The following is a 19,124-nucleotide window of genomic DNA, read 5'->3' on the forward strand; positions in this document are numbered from 1 at the left end:
TAGATATTTTACCACTGTAAAGTATTTAATATTAACCAATCATGATCCATCTAACTAACAACCCACTTATTTGTAAGTGCTGAAATTACTTGTAATTTCAGCACCACAGAGATTTGAATTTAACTTAGAAATTAGTTGACTCTCCAAGAAGACTTCAGCTGCCGCAATAAACCAGTATACCCTAGATCTATTGAGCCTAGCAGAGACTAGTTAAACAACCTGAGACTAGATAGTATAAGAGTAAGATTAGGATCGGTATTAGACTAAGAAGTTGCACGAATCTATCCGGCCGAAAATAAGATAGCGTGACGAGCAGACGGTGTACCCTATCCGAAATTACTCTATGAGTTATACACTTCGGTCCTAACTCATCTGGTTTGACCATAAGTCTCGAACAAGACCTTAATAGCTTAGAATTAACCAAAAAATAGATTAGAATTTAGACAAAACATTTTTAAAATGTTACACGACGATAATTTAATCGAAATGTCTCTACGACTCAATAGATCAAAGCCAATATTCCGAACGATAAGAGAACTACCCGGAATTGCAAGAAGACCTCGAACCAGAGACGAGAGACGACAAAGCAGAAACTTACCATATAGTTATATGATAGTTCGGCAAAAGCCAACACAAACTTTTGTATTTAGAATACTACTAGCAATGAATTTAGATTTTCATTTACAAACATAAAATATTGAAGTCAATCTTCAAAATCATTTCAGGCGCTAAACAAAATTATGAATATACAATAACGATTGATAAAAAGATCTCAGATCGTTTTCCTAAATTCTGCAGTAATATACAAAACATGTTTGAAAAATATTTATTGAAAAATCAAAATAAAAATTAGTAGCATGACAATAAATGGTTAAGTAATCATAAATCATCCTGTTGATCCAACTTCATCACCTAAACATCACAGCATTCATAAGCTCACTAATATCATAAAATTACTAAATCTTTTCTCTACACAAATTTAAATTGATTTAAACTTAAATTCACTTAAATTTAAAACCAGATCATCAAGGCTCATCCTTGGATCTTAAATTATTTTCTATTTAATTACATTTAAAACTTGATCATCAAGGCCTATCCTTGGATCAAAAAGAACAATTTTGTTCTCCCCCACCCACTTAGCTAGTGTCTAACGACCTCAAACGTCGATTCACTATCCAACCCTTTCTAAAAACCCAGGACTAACAGAAATTTTTGAATAAAACTAATCATTCAAATTAGGATAAACAGTGAAGAACTTCGGTTATTCATCCTTCACTTGATCCCCCCTCTTACCAGACCCAGGATAAATCTTAGACTTAGTAAGTTTAAAATAGTATCTAACGAACTACTCGCGTTCTAATTATACCTGAACCTTGTGGATCGATTTACTATTCTCCAACCCTGAACACAATCACTACCCTTAAGTAAGATTAAGTAAGTTAACACCTTAGCTTATACTAGCCACGAGAAAGTAAAAAATCATTCTTCGGAATCGAGATACTTTTCTCCCCAACCCTGAACAAATAGACCCAGGTTAGGCTAACCAAAAAATCGTAAGGACTAACAGTCTAAGAAAATAGAAATCATTTAACAACCTTTTGCATCCGTCATCCTAAACCTTATGTCATTTAAAAACCTAGGAAATAAACAAACAATCGTTTTACACAATTGTGAAATAGATAACAAAAAATACGATCTTGTAATCACACCTCATACACAAACAGTTGGATATATCAGAGCAAAACGACAAACATTAAAAAGAAAAATAATAACCAAACAAAGACAAATAACACGAAAAAGATTTTCCAAAAACCGAAACGTATTTTCAGAATCAGAAACCAGCAGTTTAGACGAACTTTATAAATTAAAAGAATCTATAGATAAAAATTGCCCCATTCACGATCAATTATATTTTTCCGACTCAGAAACAACTTCAAATTCATCAAAAAGAGGAAAAAGAAGAATAAAAAAACAATATAAACACAAACCAGTACATTTATACAATTAGAATCAACCAATTAGACACATCGATAGTTACATATTAACAGTCATCAAACGAAAAAATGAGCTCAACACACACCCCAGGTGAAGAAAGTCCAGATGATGATGATATCTTCCCCTTTATCGTAGATGCAACCACAGATAGAGGACAGCACATATTTTGCAAAAATTTACTCTTAAATTTGTTTGAACCCGGAGTCAGTCCATGTAAAACAGAGTTCCCAGATGTAAAAATCAAAAGACAAATTATCGATCACTATTTGAAAGATATATGCAACTTAACACAACAATACGGAATCTACTCCATACAATTCAGCTCACCAAACCAGAATCACAGCAAATATGTAATTCAAACAGACGACCTTGATTTAGATTTCTCAAAAGTATTCTCAGAATATATAAAAATCATACAATATCATAACTCACAAAGAGCAAACTCCATAATCACCAATGAAGTTTTTGCAATAATATATAGTTATATCTCGATATTAGAAAACGAAATCCCAATCTCAAATGTCTCACCGACAGAAACATCTAAACATATAAGAGTACGACATGAAATCACACTATTCTCTAGTTTTCTAAATATAATTAAAGAAAATTTCACTAAAGATGATGTTTCACAACATACAAAACATGACTTACAAAAAATCTTGGCATGGTTTATAATAGATTATTCCACACATAATCTAGATTTAATTTCACAAGCAAGAAAAAATTTTAGACCTCAAAACTCAAACGATGATACTGCCATCACAGAACAGTCAGACTATGTTTGGGACCCCGAATGGTCTCATCCCGCATTCATAAACTTCCCACAATCAATCTCAAGTCAAGCAATAAGTACGATATCTTATGTAAGAGATTATGTAAGAGTAATACCATTAACCATTGATGCAACACCATTAAACTATAATACATTTTTACCTGATATGCAAAATAATAGTTTAAACTCCACAATCATACACAATGAAAACCTCAATGGAACTAGAAATCTCACCCAGCAAGATATCCAGACACCATCACACTTCATAAAGGAAGAAATCGTACAAACAACAACTACACAACAAAGCATTTCACCGATACGTCCAAATTTAACAACACCAAGAAATACAAACCCTTCACAAACACAGGTAACCTTACAATCAACCGTTAAACCTTCGGTTGCCCCAAAATATTCAAACATGGATTATCAGACATACAGACCCATGACAATACCGTCAAAGACACGTAAAACGTTCACTAGAAACAATTTTGCAGAACATAATTATAATTACACACATCCATCAAAAACAAATTATCCCCCACGAAAAAATTTTAATAATTACACAAGATCTCGAAACTGGGATAACCCAATAGCACAAACTAATTCAGTAAATTTTCAAACAAATTTACATCCTTCACAGGATCGTAGTGAAAACTATCCATTTTTTCAACAAAATAAAAATAAAAAACAAACATCTTATCAAATGGATTACTTATCCTCAGATGATGATTTTTTACAACCAGATATATTTGCACCATATAATCAAGAATATCGTGGACAAGGAGTACAGAAACCACATATAAATCATAGAATTTTTTCCCCACAACCGATAGATACACAAAATCAACAACCAATTCAGCAACAAAACCCAATTAATACACAATATTTTCAACCAATTCAGCAACAAAACCCAATGATCACACACTCGTATCAACCGACGCAAATGCAAAATAAAATACCACAAGTATCAACAATATACAGGAATCAGATACAGACCTCGTTGAAAAAATCACTGAAATACTCAATATTTACGAAAAACACCCAAACTTTAAAGGCAAACCATCTTTCAAAAAACGGTGTAATTATTGCCGACGTTACGGACATAGTATTTCTGAATGAAGACAAAAACAGCAAGACAATCAAAATAAACCTCAAAAATATAAAGAACCAAATAAATCATTCTATCAATACATGAAGAAAGATCAAAATCTACCAAACAAAAATGTATACAGCAACAACAGTTCAGGAAAACCACTACCGAGCAATACCAACTACACGAGAAATCAATCACCACATAACTCAAGTTATAGAGGAAGATCGCCAGAACGAAGTAATACACAAAATTCGTCACAAAATCAATACAATAGACAAAATAGTAGAAATAACTACTCCAGATCAAATTCAAATACAACACGATTTGTTTCTAGATCTAATTCCCAATCAAGAAATAATTACTATCCAAACAATCAATCACGAAATTCATCATACAATAGAAATAGAAACTACTCCAATAATCGGAATAGAAGTTATTCAAACAACCGAAACCAGAATTACCCGAACAATCGATCAAGGAATAACTCATATAATAGATCAAACTATAACAGACCAAACAATAATTACCAAAACAGATCACGAAATAATTCACAAAATCGACATTCAAGTTATAATAATCGTTATAGAAATTATTCCCAATCACCACACAGGAATAATAACCATTATAATAATTCTAACAATCGCCACAGAAGTAGTACACCTAAACATCAAAGAAATATTAATCAAATACAATCAAACCCAGAAACAACATCAGACCCTCCAGGTATTGATGACACAGGAAATAACGAACTACAACTGAATCAAATAAACTGTGAATCATCAGAATCAGAAAGTGATACAGAAAACACTATCTCCATAAATATGATAGCAGTTGAAAATGATTACGAACCTATTATATATGAACAACCTTTTTCATCACATATATATGAAAATCAATTAGAACTCCTTCACAATTATTATATTGAACCCATCCATTCTACACAAACAACACAAGAAACAAACGAAATTAACACTACAAATCAACCCAATGAGAATGACAAGACAAAATGCTTAAATACAAATCACATCTATCAAAACATACAAAAAGAACAACCCAAAGAAAAAATTTGGACAATACCATTTCTTTTAGAAAGTCCAAGAAGCAAAAAATTTCAACCACCAGATCTTGAAATTGATTTTTTAATTGATTCAGGAGCAGAATCAAATATAATAAACATTCCCACATGGAATGAAATAAAAACCTTACACCCAAAGCTAACACCTCTTGAAACCTCCAGTAAACTAGCAACAGCACAAGGATCAACATTGGTAAACTATGGAAAAATTCAATTATTTCTTCTCCCCACAAGAACAATGGAGCAAAATAAAATTTTAACTAAACCATTTAAACAAATATTCCATATCACTGATATTAAACACAATATCATTGGAATACCATTTATCTCTAAATATATACCAACAATCAACATATTAAACAGTAAAATACTAATCAAAGATAAATACACAAAAACAAAAGACACATCCCTAACATTTTTCCAAAAATTAAACAAACAACTACCATTCTTTTCAAAATTTTATCCAATATATAACCAACAAAGAAAACACCTGAAACCACTATCAGGAAACATATACAATTTTTCAATAAAACAAGTTCACCAATATGATAAAAAACAAAACAAACAACAACTCTATATGTCAGATTTTGAATTCAAACCTATCCATAAATTTTTCAAAATCACAATCTCATCCATAAAACATTTGAAAAACTCGAATTCAGATATTATATCTCTACATGTATACAACAATACACCCTATCAAGTAACATTACCTTTAGGACTTTTAGGCTATTGCAAAACCAACGCTACGATATCACCAATACACGAAAAAGAATATCGCGTAAATAATATACTCCAATTATTAGATATTTGTCAATCCACAATTCTTAATGAAGAATTATCCATAAATAATATAATAAGTAACAAAAAAAGAAATACGGATTATTTCACAAAAACCCCATATTTCAAACCTACATTCAACATAAGTAACTACGCAGAGAATCAACAGAAATTTTTAACAATGTTTAACTTCCAACATTCACAAATAACACAAGACGAATTTGATAAATTAGCCAAACAGCTAATCAAATATTCATCAGTCTATGCAACATCCAAATTTGATGTTGGCAAAATCAGCTCATCACTACATCTCCCATTAAAACCAGATGCAGTTTTCAAAAAACAAAGAGCAAGTAAAGTACCAATTCACTTACACGATAAAGTGAACAGATTACTCGACATTTTAGAACAATACAACATTATATCACCAGTAAATAAAGAAGAACAACCAAAAGGTAACACATTTATCAACCCTGTTATCATTCTAGCCAAAGGAGAATCATTAAAAATCGTTCTCGACGCTAGATACCTCAACTCACTCATAGATGAATCAAAGTGTAATTGGCCTATTGAACCAATACAAGTTATTTTAACAAAAATAAACGGAAAATACTTTACAACCGCAGATATGAATAGTGCATACAATCAAATGCCATTAGATGAACAATCGCGACGTTTAACACAATTTGTTATTGGAAAACAACAGTATGAATTCAACCGCTTATTCTATGGAATATCCATAGGACCAGCAGCATTTTCAGCTTTTATGAGCAAAATTTTTCGACCACTAATACTCAAGAAAAACGCAATCACCTATTTAGACGATGTTTTTATGCAATCACAGACTAAAGAAGAAATGTTCAATGTTTTAGAACAATATCACCAAATACTTCAGAACGAAAATCTGAAGGCCGCCCCCGATAAATCACACTTCTTTTTAACACGAGTAAAATTCTTAGGACATAATATAGAAAGAAAAACAATCACCCCATTAAAATCACGCATTGACGCTATTCAGAAACTCCAACCACCGACAAATAAAAAGAAAATCCAAGAATTCCTTGGAATGCTAAACTTTTTAAGCAAATATGTTTATAAAATGCAATTATATCTAAGACCATTCTATAATATACTTAGACAGCAAAACAATTTTGAATGGAATACAGAACATCAAGCACGATTTGAAGAAATTAAAAAACTTCTAACTGAACAAATTTCGAATACAATTCCAGATCCAAATCAACCATTCTACGCAATGTGCGATGCTTCGAACTTTGGCATCGGCGCAGCGTTATTACAATCACATAATGGTACAAACAAAATGAACCTTATATCAGCAAATTCTCGATTATTCACTCAAGCAGAGCTAAGACTCTCAACCCTAATGAGAGAATGTACAGCCATAATCTATACACTTACAGAATATGAATTTCTGATACTTGGATCAAAACATCCAACAGTTCTATTCACAGATCACAAACCAATCATTTTTCTCTTCACACAAAAATCCAACCCAAATCACCGAGCTTACAGATTTCAATTAATTCTAATGAAATTTCCAAACTTACATATAGTTTGGACAGCAGGAAAAAATCTTGCATTACCAGACACATTAAGTCGAAATACACCACCTGAATTACTTACACGTAAAACTACAGTTGAAATACCTAAAAACATAAAATTCTACCTTGCAAAAAACGAAACATCACCCCGACTAGAATGCAAATATGCAGTAAAAACTGACGTTGAACAATCACAGATAAATAATCTACAACACTTTCCACTTTATTTAGATTGTCAAAATAACCACTACGAAGTTGATCTACTTGGAACATCAACTTTTAAACCAATTCCATACTCACAATGGATAAAAAATAACACCCAATAAAAAAGAGTAAAACAACACTCGCATAAAAAAGACCTTTTTCCACTAATTGAAAAAGAAAACCTAACTGATAAAATAAATTTATCAGGACCACAAACAAACGATTCAAAATACACAATAAATCAAGTTTTTGACCTCCATGACCCACTTGATACAATACCCTTATTTAAATCAGAAATAGAAAACATTTTTCTCCCCCCAACAGAATCAATTACAATTTCAACACTGAAACTATACCAAAATCTTGACCCAGTAATTAGACAACTAAAATCATGTCACAAATATAAAACTAAACCCGTCAAGGCAGATACAACTATTTTAGGAAATAAAACACTCCTCCGATATTTTCGAAAATTTAATAAAACAACAATTAACGAAAACACAGACCTTCTAGAATACCAATTAAATGAATCTACAGTTCCCTGTCTCCCTTTAAGCATGATTCTCATAGCTTTTAATATTTCACATACACAAAACGTTAAAGGACACTCTGGATCAGAGAAAACATATTCAAATTTCATACAAAACTTTTATTTTACAAATGCACCAATTTGGATAAAAGTACTATGCAATGATTGTATAGTATGTCAACTAAAGAATAAAAATGTCAACTAAAGAATAAAACAAAGGAACAAAAAGATTTTCACCTCAAAAACCAAATAACAAAATCAACCACCACAAAAAAACAATACAAAAAATCTAGATCAAAATACATCTCAAAAAGAAAGAAAAAATAGAAAAATGACAGAACAAATAATACCCCAAGAACAAATCGACAAATCAGAACATAGAGAGTCTTCACGACTTAGAAACCAACCACGTAAAAATTATAAATTATTCATCCCACAATCTAAAATATTAAAGAAAGCCGAATTTCAAAAACAACTTTAATTTTGTATTTCACAATCTTAGACCTTTGAAACATTTTGAATTTTCATTTTTCAAAATAACATGCTGACAAACACGCAGCGATTCTATTTCATAATTAGCCAATAGGATTCATCCAATCCGTCACCTTCTCTAACTCTAACACAAACCAACTAGACGAACGATATTAAACTCCAGGCATATCTATAACTATAACTTTACGACCTCCAGGTCAAAAATAAGCAAACCACTCCAACTTGACAACTAAAATAAATATCACCATAATATCATAACCCTCCCTTATCTAATAAACCAAAGATCAACAATATTTCCCCAACTCAGCCCTCAAATACCCCCCAAACAAATATGTTAAATTAGCCTAAAGTAAAAGAACGACCATTTTAATTAGCCTAAAGTATAAAAATCTCAAAAATACCCCAGATCATTTGACAAATGAAAATAAAGACAAAGAAGACCTCCCGATCACCATAAAAATTGCCCCCAACAATTTTTCACAAAACTCAACCCACTTGTCAAAAAACCAATAAATAATCCGACCACACTTGAAAATTGCCCCAAACAACAAAAAGTATTAGATCAAGAAGTCATTTCGTAAATGCTCTTCTCTCAATCAGTCACTATAATTATCACAAACCTCAAACAATTTTTTACGATACTTAAAACTTTTATAACATTTCTTTTTGATATCTTTGAATCTTTTGTAATAATCTTAATCATTTTTTGCAATATTTTTTTAATATTCTTTTCCCTATTTGAACTATACCTCCAACTTTCAAAAGCTATTGACTATATCCACAGGTACGATTCACAAAACTTATCTAAATGATCCGAACCATTTTTAGTAGAACCGATATTTTTTTACTATTTGTAATTTTTATAACATTTCTATCATCCCTCATCTTGACAATATGCAAATGTATAAAAAAGGCAATCATCACATTCGCCCTAGCAACAATTCTCCTAATTCTTTTTTTAGAAGAATACTATAAAAAACATAAACTTTTTCACTAAAAGAATAGACCAAAAAAGCTATCAAAAATTGCTACCCAACAATCACATAGTCAGTCTTCACCGACATCATCCCAAGAAAACCTGACACCACTTTCAACTACCCAAAACCCCCAAACATCTACACGAATTTCTTTTCAAGATAACCCATATACCTTTGAAGAACGACACGCTCGCTTATCAGAACCACTAGAACCAGTTCAACGACAAGCACCTCTAAGCGAACCATAACTTATACCCAACACTACCACAAGAATTAAGTAGAATAAGAAATCCTAGTCAAAACCAAAATACAGTCGAAATAAATAGACAAATTATACATCCTCGACGAAACAGAAATTTTCAAACTCCCCGAGTTCATTTTAATATACCTCAATCCCCATCACAAAACACTCCAGAAAACCCCATTGGTATATTACCAGAAACCCCTACGCTTCTTTTACAACGTAGCACCTCAAGCCTACCATCGGATTACTTAGGTTCAACACCAACATCTGAACAAATACGTGAAAATCCTTTTAACCCCCCAAACCAAGCATCACGACTACCATATTGGACAACACATTCATTCACACAAGGTGAACTAAATTTAGTAAATGATCCAATAGATATTTCTACGGATACAACAACATCCTCATCACTACCAGAAACATTATCACTACCATCAACACCATCAATAAGCCAGATTTCACCACCACCTTTTAACTTAAATTTCCCAAATAACCTCGACGCTAGATATCGAGAACAATCATCAACAAATATTCCTTTAAGACTAGACTGGAATACATTCACAGCACCTCCACCATTATTTGGACAACACCTAGAAAGTAACCGACTCCACAATTGGGCACTAAACAGACTACAGTATAGACAAGACATTCACGAAGACATTCGTGCTCATAACATCCAAATACTCCAACAAAATAGTCTACAATTAAAATTTGAAATCACGGTTAAATTAAACAACATTACTCAACATCCCTATCCATTAAATCCACCAAATATAACAGCTCAATCCCTACCACCACCATTTATAACAACTGAAGTAATATACAAATACGACAGATATACCAAAAAGACAATTGGTTACATCACATTTTATAACCCATACTCAGGATTGTCATACACATGTATATTCTAAAAATTTTATTTTTTCTCCAACTCCTTTTTCTAATAACCTCAAATGAAAACATAAACCTTTCCCCCCGCACAGGACCCCAAGATTTATTAGTAACACATTACGATTGTGAAGAAAACGAACAAAAAACACTACACAAATATGCAATAAATCAAGTATCACAATGCGAAACAGAACCACAAGCCATAGAAACTACAAATGTAATCGCAACACTTTACTCAAAAGCCCGAGCAACAACAGTTATAGGATATAAATTCACAGCAACATTTTCTGAAAAGAAAGTACATTGTTCACAAGTCTCAAACGGAAATAAAAACCGACTTGACCATGAATCATTCTACCAGAGTAATATAGAACGACTTTTACATCTCAATCCCGAAGATTGTAAAAACGAGTTACTCAGACTAAATATCACAAGAAATAAAAACACAGATAGAAAACTAGTATATTTCCAAGTTTTTGCAGATTCTGTACATCAAGCAGAACTTGAAAGATATCAAGGACATGTAAAATTAGATGAAAAATACCCATACAACGGCGCACACGGAAGATTAACTTATGATATACACGATAAACACTGGATACCACACATTGGTATAAATGACCCATCAAACTGCAAAGCAGACACAAAAAATAAAGGATATCAAGAAATCATGTTTTTTGATTGGAAAATACAACTCGAAAAAATACAACTCACACGCGATTTATCAGACAACACAATGATCTATCAAGGAATTCGATTACCTTGTAAAAACGATCAAGGCTATTGTGACCCTACAACACGAACACAAGCAACAATTGTTTGGTTCCCCGAAGACACATGTACAACATTTCAAGTAGCAAAAATACACGCTCGTATGATAAAATTTCACGAAAAATATTTTATACAATCAATTCCATATGAACAAGTCCATCCATCACGAAAACTAATTTCTAATTTTAGAAACATAGACAATATAGAAATTAAATTGACACGTTTTCAAATATATCAAGAAACAGAACTTGCATGTAAATACAGAAATCCACTTCACAAAACACAATACTCCGAGATATTAGTTGAATACGAAAAAGGATTCGACATGACCACTGGAAAAGTAAAAATCGACCCATATGCAACAGGTCATCCTCTAAACGAAGGAACATCATACATACCAGTTCATTTTCAAAAAAATACAGGTCAACCTGGTGGACATTTAAAGCCCCAAGACGATCAAAGTACACGTTTATAAGAACTATCACTAATGAATAGTACATTTTTCGGTAATATCCACTATGATATTCACTTAGATATGAAACTAGACTACACGATTAGCCGAATTTTTCAAGAATTAGAAACATTTAAACATTTAAACATTTAAACTCTCCGAATTAGAAACACTACACCAACTATGCGAATTAGAAAGAACACAAATATTACAATCACTTGCACTAGCAGTATTAAAAATACCCTACGCAGGATATTTACTATCAGGAAATAGATCAAATTTTTTAGACTACGAAGGAAACATTTTATGGTTTTATACTTGTACCAAAAAAGTATCACCACTATACGTTTTTGAAGACAAACGATGCTATAAAAGAATCCCTATCTTTTATAAGAATAAAGTACATTTCGTTGACACACTTTCAAGAAGAACCTATTTCTGGGATACCGCAGTCCCATGTGGATCAGAAAATAGCCATAATGTAGTACAACTAAACCCTGATGAAGATAAATATTACCTTCTCACCCCATATCCCACATTAATGCAATCACTCAAAAAATTTTCACCAGAAAGCATTCGCGCTATCGCTCGAAACCCAAATATAGACTTACAATCAATAGGAATATACTCAAAATCAGATATTCAACATCACATTAGAACACAACAATTCCAAGAATTATTAACACAAATGGACACAATACAAAGACAATCAATTGACCAAAACTTACGCAAACTTGCCGAAACCGCAGGATTTGCAGACATCTATACGCAAGACTATAGCGGATATTTTAAAGACATTAAAGATTATATATATCTTAACGGTGAAAAATACCGTCCCCAAGATATATCACCTATCAATATTTTTAGCTTTGTTACACTCAAGAATGAAATTCTTGATTTTCTAGGATGGCCCTACTACATCTTAGAAAAATTGACTATTTTATACGCAATGTTTAACTTTATTGGATTTCTTTTTTCACTCTTAAAAGGAATCTATAACACATGTGCTATACACACACAAGTCAATAGACAAGCAAGTGTAGCACGCATACTATTTGCAGGATTTTTTGGAATTTTTTCTACATCAATAAACAAAATTCTTTTAGATGCACAAATAAAAGAATACAACACAAAAATAGCAACAAGACAGAACACATACGACGAAGAGCATAACAATGTAGACACAACGCCAACAGCACCACAGTTACCACCCCTACCACATAACCATCCATTATCCCTAGTCCCACGTAATTTTCGAAACTTAGCAATAACACATAATCCAAATTTAAGACCAACCATATCACAAAGTCCCATCCAACATATAATGACACACCACTCACAAGATGAAAATACCTATGAACAAATTATAGAACAACCCCATACCACCGCTTTTCAGTCTCAAAATAATAATTTTTTTAGCCCACGATGAGCCGACAACTTGGATCCCTACACCGTTCAAATTCCCATCCAACCAACCTCACTACTCCAATTACAATAATACCACTTTTTGCTTTCCCACCACCCGATTTCCCAACCAGTAATGTAACATCAGGCATGAATTCCGATACTAATTCACACATCTCAGTTTTATACTCCACATCACAACTCAATAACCCGAATATTGAAACCCCCGATGAATTTGCCGACTCTGAACCATCTCCATCCAATAATTTTCCCACCAACCCCTCAATTTTTTCCCAACCCCCTTTTCAACCAATGACACCAAATAACCCTGTCCCCACCAATTCTACACCCTCTTATGCTTCCCAAGTCACTCCAACCTATTCTTCATATCATTCAGACCGATCATCCAATTCTCCAGATACCCCCCAAATCTCCCCAGAACTAGATAATTTTATTACATTACAACAACAACCCTACCACCTTGACACCCCCACCATAAACCAAATTTCATCCACAATAGATTCATCCAACCCTCCTACCCCTACACCCTCTTCAATTTATACCGAATCATTAGCACCATCATCCACATCTACTGAATCTTCACTCAGCACTAATAGAGCCTTCCGCACTTTTAAAAGAAAGTTCCCCAACCATCCTTTCCCAGCAAAACCAGGAACAACCCGTGAATATATAAATCACCCAAATCACACTAATACAAAAGAATTTTTAGCTATCACCTTACCCTCATTTCCACAATACACCTTAAACACCCCTCACGACACTAACGAAACACGTAACTTTGTAGACGAACACGTTTTAATGCCTACCCTTCCTTGGACCTCATATTATCATTTTACTAATCCCCTTTGCTTACCTTTATCTAACACTCACATCGATATAGAACGAAATAAGGACATGCTATATCGACTCACTACACCACTAACACATAGACAATTTACTTACATAGGATATAAAAAATCACTAAAAACATACACTGCACCCCGAGCTAACGAATATACGCTAGAATATTACGATCATAACATCATCAGAACTAACCAAGATCAGTTCTTAGACGATGACCGCTTCGCTAACCCACAAATCACAGAAAAATTTTTCATTAAAACACCATATGTATTTACACTCAATATATTTGATCGCAAATTTGACCACATCATCTCAGAAGCACTAACAGACACGCAAGCCTACGAAAGTTTTAAAGAACGCTTCCAAATTTTTTCACTAACCTTTCATTTCCTTGCACCACATGAAAGAGATCTGCACTGCTCACACGATATTATGTTGCGCACTAAACAAACTCACACATATACATATTATCGTTTTATCCAAAATCACTTCGACCTACACACTCCCTCCAGACAACCACACCACCATTTTCAATTCATCAATTCCAAATACACCTCACCATTCTTTCTTAACTTCACATATTGCATTAAAGATACTAACCTTCATGGTATTATTCGAAATTATGATCCCATAACCCAAATGTATATTTTTTGTCCCATCACCAAGACCTTCAACGCAGAGGAATCCCGACCCTTCCTTCTCCCACACGAATTTGTTCAACCTATAGAAATCCCCATTTTAGAATTCATCCACAACACTAAATTCAATCACAAATTATATAATCTAATCCAAAACACACCTTATGAGTTTGCAGTTGGCACTGAAGAACTAACCACCATTTAAGCACTTCAATTGCTTTGGCCACTGCTTCAAACTAAAAATATCATCCGCATCTTAGCTAAATTACTAACAACTTCAGATCTCATCCATGACATCTTCCCCCACGGTTTCTTCCCCGACGACTAACAGGTAAATATGAATTATACATATTATTAACTAATTAAATTTAAACTAGAAACTAACCATTCCTAATTCATGTCTTCTTTAGAATTTTAGCCTTCATCCAACGATCATCTGAAAAATTCACAAAAGAAAATAAAAATTGAAAACTTCTTCAAACTGTTTAAAACTCTATTAATTTTTTGCACCAAACAAATCACTAAAAATAATACCAATGCAGTAATTTAATTTATAAATTTTTTCCCAAATGCAGTAAATCTAATAATGATGAAAATTTGTAACTTAATTTTCCCCAACAACTAGCAGTAAATTTGCATTTCTATGTAATAAATTGATAAAACGAAAATGCAGTACTAACCTTTTGATAATTCCATTCATTCGCACAAAGATTCTATCCACACTCGCACAGCTCGCCCACGAAGAATTGTTTAAAATAATGAATTTCAGTTTCAAGCTTTCACACTCAACAACTCTAACACACGATAACAAGTTTCAAACTTTCCTTTAACCCGGTTGGAAAGGAATTATATACTAAACAACACTAACCAACGCAGCTTACTAAACACCACAAATCATAGAATAACAGCATGACTAAGAAAAGGAAACCAACGGTACCCAAACCGGATTAACCCAGTTTAAAACTGGATAATTTATTCTTTTGAAGACTATTATAAAGTCTAAGAATGAAATAATAAAACACAAAAAAGTCGAAAGACAAACCCATACCAAAAACAATTTGATTTTTGAAAAAAGGACACAACCAACAAAACATAAGAAAAACCACAACAAACCCAACATAAAACGTTGTCACATAATAGGACCTCTCACAAAAACCGCATGCAATCATACTCCCACTCCTGGCCTAACCCACCAGAAGAGGACGTCCTGAGCATGCTCTATAGCCGGCCTAACCCACCGTGCTACATCCACGCTTTGTGACCACACTCCTATTTTTAATAAGAGCTACTCAAGGGTGAGTAACTCTTCAAAATAACTGAACTAAAACAAAAAGCTTTTGTGAAAACAACTAACCAAAATCATAACTAAAACATTAAACTAATAAAAATTGTATAAAATGTAAATTATATCTTGCAGTATATAGATCAGCATACAACACCAAAGACGAACATCCAAAGGCAAGATGACCCCACTACACTCGAAAAAGAATGGCCAACCACAATCAATATGCCGCCCACAATCACATTTCAAAGGATTTAGAGTACGACTTGACTTCGCAGAAAAGGACTTCATTGAATTAGAACAATGACCACCTCGATGTTCAAGTATACGTACAGATCCGAGTAACCAGGCATCCCCTCCACACACAATCTCCACGCCATTCCCAGACAAGGTCAAACACAAAAGAAGTTCTCTACATGAAACGGAAAAACCAGTCATAGCCAACCATTCTGAAATCAGATTTGAGTTTGTTGCGAAAACCCAGTCGTTGTCTTGAGAAGACACAACGATTGAATCTGGGACTTCTCTAATAAGAAAACCCAGAAGAAATAAGATGTTCGCCAAATACCAACGTCCATCATCCATCCTTTGAATTGCAGAAAGACTATTCTAAAAAACTCTGTAAAACCCGGATGGGTGGAACCTGATCTAAACTACATTTTATGATTGGATAAATTAGATATTTTACCACTGTAAAGTCTTTAATATTAACCAATCGTGATCCATCTAACTAACAACCCACTTATTTGTAAGTGCTGAAATTACTTGTAATTTCAGCACCACAGAGATTTGAATTTAACTTAGAAATTTAGTTGACTCTCCAAGAAGACTTCAGCTGCCGCAATAAACCAGTATACCCTAGATCTATTGAGCCTAGGAGAGACTAGTTAAACAACCTGAGACTAGATAGTATAAGAGTAAGATTAGGATCGGTATTAGACTAAGAAGTTGCACGAATCTATCCGGCCGAAAATAAGATAGCGTGACGAGCAGACGGTGTACCCTATCCGAAATTACTCTATGAGTTATACACTTCGGTCCTAACTCACTACCTTTTTATAAATTACTTCCAAGTGCAGCATAATGTATAACTTTTAGGTGCGAGGGAGTCACTTAGACAATCTCTCAAGCCCTCAGCCTACTGGGTCAACTTATGATCATCAAAAATCGTCAGATGTTTTGATGTCGCGAATGAAAGCCACTGATGTTTCAACGGAACCGAGCGATGAAATCAATTTCCCAAATCAATCATCTTCACTTTGCTTTAACTGCGATTTCTGCAGGGAAAAAATGAAGATTAAAAGCAAAAGCAAGCTGATGAAAATTAACCATCCATTTACTCAACAACAGAACGCGAAGCTGGTGTTCTTACTAACTTTCACGAAAGAGTTTCTACAAATGAGCGGAAAAATTCAGAAGTTGAGGTCAAAACATCCATCTTGTGGTGTTTATAAATGCCCTATTAACCCAAGGGAGATCTTGTTATCAGTCACGAAAGAAATCACCAGTGCTAAACTTGGCCAGCGGCTGAAAAATGGGAAGAAAACTATTGACGAGGAGGATGACATATTCGAAGCGCAAACAGCAGCAAACAATCCGGTTTCGTTCCAACTCCGTAAGTAGTAGTTTCATAAACAATAGCAAGACTGCTCTTATCAGGGCAAAACACTAAATGATCCGATTATCAGTCAAACGTCGATGAAAATGTCGGTTAACAAACGACGAATTAGAAAATGACTTGAAGATTTCCGGCGGTAAAAATGGTAATTTCGTTCTTTGTAAATCTTAATTTATGATCAAAAAATTAAAATATGAGTCTTTAAAAAAGTAAATTTGAATAATGTTTTTGCCTTGTTTATACTAACTTTGAAGGGGGGTGAGCGCTGAAAACAAAGTTATTTTTGTGCGCAATTTTTTGTTTTAAATTTTCTAAAAAGGGCCCAAAAACGCCTTAATTAAGGTTTTTTCTTCAAAAAAACGCCTGCGGCGCAGATATTTTGATCGAAAAGAGGTTTTCATAGTAATTTTGCAGAGCTCAAAAAATCAATTTGGTCGAGCTAAGATAAAAACTCGAAAAAAAAATTTAGTTTTTTTTTTTAAATCTGTCCCACCCTTCTCGAGAAAATCCTAGATACAACCCTGATATTGTTGACTCCTTTAGTTTTTTTCCGGGTCAAACATCTCCACGTAAAATACGTTGAGGAGGGTAGTATCAACTAAGATGAGTAAATTAAAAAAAGAATTCTATTCGAGAAAGTCCAAAAAGCCGCAACATATCCGAAAAAAAACCATCCGTTCATTTTTTTCGTGTGTTTAGATTTAAAAAATTGGATTGCGCCATGTGATATCCGATGCGGTATCGAGTAAAAACTAATTGTAATTCAATAATAAATTCTGATAAATTGAATTATGTTTTCTCTTTTTTGTTTTGTTTTGTCTTTTCGATTAGTTACTGAGAGATAGATCAAAATTGAAAACTCTGAACTCTCACCTAAGTTTCAATGTCACAACACACTATGACCTTGAATATAACATAAAATTAATAAGTGAGCACCGCAGGTTGGTAGTACATACATAATCAATTACTGCTATTGCAGTAGCAGTATGACACACCCCCCTCGGTAAAAATAAATTATTCAACCTATGTGGGATAATTTATCTTTAAAAATAGTTTAATAAACTCAGTTCGCACAAAGTTTTTGGGTTACTGAAAGATTGGTTCATGATTTGTTTTTCAGTTTTCCTCCAGCTCTATTTTCCAGCTCGGGTTCCAGTCCACTCCTTCATCCAGAGTTGCATAACCAAATTTTCGCCTGAATAAGTGTCGTTCGAGCATTTTCACTTTCGATTCCACAGGCCTATCACATCGTTCCTTGAAGTCTCTCAACCTTCTACGGTATTCTTGAAGTGCCGTTTTGAGAAGTGCCCCCCTGTCAGACTCTCTAAAATCTCCTTAATGGAGTGCTTTATCGGATCACCAAAACGTTTCGGCTCCTTATTCTTTGTCTGTCTGGAGCTTCGCCTAACACTCGACTCCTCCGCACTTGACTCGTCGGAGAATCCCTGTGGCGGTTCAAATGCGGTGTCTCTTTCCGAA

At 33.6% G+C, this 19,124-nt stretch overlaps 1 protein-coding gene across 1 annotated transcript in view; it reads left to right on the top strand.

Moving 5' to 3' along the window:
* The window catches only part of LOC134854389 (uncharacterized), a gene marked incomplete in the record, with an annotated part of 50,628 nt that overhangs the window by 24,845 nt on the left and 6,659 nt on the right, over nucleotides 1-19,124 (top strand). Inside the window, 1 exon segment of the mRNA XM_063870618.1 lies at nucleotides 17,126-17,642. Coding sequence (XP_063726688.1) covers nucleotides 17,126-17,642 — 517 coding nt within the window.

Source organism: Symsagittifera roscoffensis, chromosome 9 (assembly GCF_963678635.1).
Source record: "Symsagittifera roscoffensis chromosome 9, txSymRosc1.1, whole genome shotgun sequence".
Taxonomy (NCBI): domain Eukaryota; kingdom Metazoa; phylum Xenacoelomorpha; order Acoela; family Convolutidae; genus Symsagittifera; species Symsagittifera roscoffensis.